At 42.5% G+C, this 3405-nt stretch overlaps 1 protein-coding gene across 1 annotated transcript in view; it reads left to right on the forward strand.

The window, feature by feature from the left end:
- Nucleotide 1: 1 nt before the first annotated feature.
- The window catches only part of TMEM170B (transmembrane protein 170B), a gene marked incomplete at its 5' end in the record, with an annotated part of 37074 nt that continues 33670 nt past the window's right edge, over nt 2-3405 (forward strand). The window contains one exon of the mRNA XM_013007132.3: nt 2-86. Within this exon, the coding sequence (XP_012862586.2) occupies nt 2-86 (85 nt within the window). The remainder of the gene's footprint in view (nt 87-3405) is intronic.

Raw genomic sequence — 3405 nt, forward strand, 5'->3', positions numbered from 1 at the left:
GGGGGGCGACCACTCCATGATCAACCTGTCGGTGCAGCAGGTCCTGAGCCTCTGGGCCCACGGGACGGTGCTGAGGAGCCTCACGGGTAATTGACGCGCCGGCTGGGACGCGAACGCGGTGCCGCCCCTCGGCCCCCTGCTCTCGGGGCCCCGGAGCCCCAGGCCCCAGGTCACGCCGACCAGGTGGCCGTCCGCTCACCTGGCACGGGATCCCGGCGCGCTGGCGTCCCTCGCTCTCCCGGACCTCCGTGCTCCTGGATTGCCGGGGGCAGGTCCACGACCCCCGCCTCTGGCTCTCTCCGGTAGTCATCCGAGTAGCGTTAGTGCTGAGACTGAAGCACAGTTAGCTTTTATTTCACCCCCCACCCCCACCCCCGATGCACAGGATGCCCTTTGCTGCTTGGATAATTTGGCTTAGCGCTTCCTTTGGCAAATCACAAACTGAATGCAAGACTTGTTTCAACCATTTTTTATTGGGGGGGGGGCGGGGTATATAGATGATAAATTAAGTGGGTGAGGGGCTGCTATAGTCTAAGCATTTTAGCTTTAGCTATGTGCCCTCCACCCTATTTCCTTTTGTCTCTCTCCCCCTTTGACCACAAGCTGCTGCTGCTGCTGCTGCTGCGGCATTGGATACTTTTGTATATTTCTCTTTATTCCTTAAACGCTTTGGGGAATTGGACTTTCATAATAATTAACATCAAATTTGGGTTATAAAAGTGAGCAACTATCCACATCTGTATCCCGGCTGTAGGTTTGCTTTGAGAAGAAACGTGGTTTTGTTAAAGTGGGGGTGCCTACATTATACTCTTGAGTTCTGAATTGGAGGAGAAAAAACAAACAAAACTCCCCAAAGAGTAGTGTTTTCAAGAGAAACTGCCTTACCATTTGATAACTTCAGTGCTGCGCCTCAAGAGTTAATTCTTAAAACATATGATAACCCAATTGCCAGAAAGTTGATCCCAGCCTCTAGTGGCTCTGTAGGGCAGAGTAGAACAGCCTCAGAGTTTTCCAGCCTTGTTATGGAAGCCAAACGCCACCTCTTTCTACCACTAAAAATGTACAGGGCAGTTTAGCATGATAGAACATTCGTTTTTAAAAGTACATTCTGTTAAAATGATCCAGGGCGTTTAAGAACTAGAGAGACACTGGCTTGATAGCCTAGAGAGACAGAAGGAAACGGTGCCCAGTCTGGCACCATCTTCACAGTCATTGCTACGTTTGAGTCCATTGTTACAGCCACTGTGTCAATCCAGCTCGTGGAGAATCTTCCTCCTTTTCACCGTCCCTCTATCACTTGTGATGCCCTTCCCCAGGGACTGATCTCTCTTGATAATAAGTCCAAAGGACACGAGACAGAGTCTTGCCATTATGACTTCTCATGAGCATTCTGACTGTACTTCTCTCAAGACAGATGTATTTGTTCTGACAGTGTATCATATAGACAGGATGCGTCACTAACACCAGAAATCAGAGACATCAGCTATGCTGCAATCTTCCAGTTTTGTTGTCTGGCTTTCCCATGTCTGTGAGGCAATTGAAAATACCGTGGCTTGAGTCAGTCGTACCCTTTTAGTCTTTCAAAGTGACAACTTCAGTTTTATTTTTTAACACTGTAAGTATGTCCTGTAAAGGCAGCTTTGCCCGTTGATTTTTTTTTTGGGGGGGTGCTGCTTCCATGGGCATTGATAGTGGATTCAAACAATGAAATTTGTAGCAATTATAATCTTTTCTCTGTTTATCATGATATTACATATTGGTCCAATTGTGACGATTTTTGTTTTCTTTATGTTCAAGTGTTATCTATGCCAAAGGCTGTAATTTTTTAATCTCAAGTGCTTCAAGGCTTCTTTCAGCAAGCAAGGTTGTGTCATCTGCATATGGAAAGTTATTTTTAATGAGCTGTCCTCCGATACTGATGCTCTGTACAACTTCTCAGATTATTTGCTCAGCCTACAGATTGAATAAGTAGAATAAAACCTAACCACACCTTTCCAGATTTGAAACCATGCAGTATTCTCATGTTCTTTGTAAAAAACTGCCTCTTGGTCTCTGTATAGGATCTGTTTTGGAATTCCCATTCTTCTCCATGTTTCCCATGATTCGTTATGATCCACAAAGCTGAATCGTTCAGGTATTCCCTCCTTCAGCCAAATTTGGTTTTTATACATGAGGGTGCTTTTAAAAGTTTGTGGAAAGTGGAATTAAAATGTAATAACTTGTTCCGTGACTTTTAAAAGATGCCTTGTGTTTGTATGTAAACACATATACTTTTAATCTGGCATGGTATGGAAGGAATTCAATTCTTGTAGGTGGGTTTGGAGATGCTCATAGAGAAAAAAAGACAGACTTATTTACAAAAAGGACTTAAGGAAATTGGTTTCCTTGAATGTGGAAACTATACAGTTAATGTAGGCCTTGGCTGACTCCTGGCACCCTCACTTTTAAACTATGCTATTTAACTTGGAGCACACTGATTTTAGATAATGACTACAAGGGAGGAACATGATTATGGTTCTGAAAAAGCTAAATTGGCGTAAATATCATTTCATGGTTCCATGGAATTTAGCGATAGACTGTACATTTTACTTATGGCTTTGCTATTTTCTATTTCAAATAAAGCCAATTGGAGTAAAATGAAAAGTAAGAATTTAATAAGAGTATATATTAGTATAGATGAATGACTTCGTTAGCTCCTTAAAGGCTATTCAGAGAAATTTAGCAATGCGGAACTGTACCGTAAATGTAAGTTACTTTATGGCTAGATTTAAGAAACAACATACTGTGAAGAGTCTAATCATTATATTGCTATCGGGTAAACATGGGTCTGCTAACCTCAAGATCAGCAGTTCAAACCCACCAGCTGCTCCTTGGGAAAAAGAGGAGGCTATCAGCTTTCATAATGAATAATAGCTTCCAAAACCCTATGTAGGGTTGCTATGAGTCGGAATTGACTTCAATAGCCGTGGGGTTTTAAATCATTATGGTGGCTTCCAGTTCCACACATGAACCGATAGTTTGATAGCAGTAGTTTCAGCACAGTGTTAGCCCTAATTGTTTTTTAATATAAATTTAATAACCACTTAGTTGCTCACTGGAGTTTAATGTTTCATAAATGATCTGTTGAATCTCTAAAAATTATTGACAGTGGAGCTAAGGAATTTGGGAATCTCTACTAGGAAAAATAGTGTCTTAGGTAAATAGAATTCATGCTCAGTCAAGGTAAAAATGCAGAAAGAAACATTTGAAAATGCTTCCCTAAGAACGCTGATGGTGCCTGGGGTCTTAAAGGCTTGAAGGTAAACAAGCTGCCATCTAGCTGAGAAGCAACAAAGCCCACATGGAAGAAACACACCAGCCTGTGTGATCATGAGGTATCAATGGGATCAGGTATCATCAGACATC

This window comes from Echinops telfairi, unplaced genomic scaffold, assembly GCF_000313985.2.
Source record: "Echinops telfairi isolate 266 unplaced genomic scaffold, ASM31398v2 ScPeMD7_7424;HRSCAF=8462, whole genome shotgun sequence".
NCBI classification, from domain to species: Eukaryota; Metazoa; Chordata; class Mammalia; order Afrosoricida; family Tenrecidae; genus Echinops; species Echinops telfairi.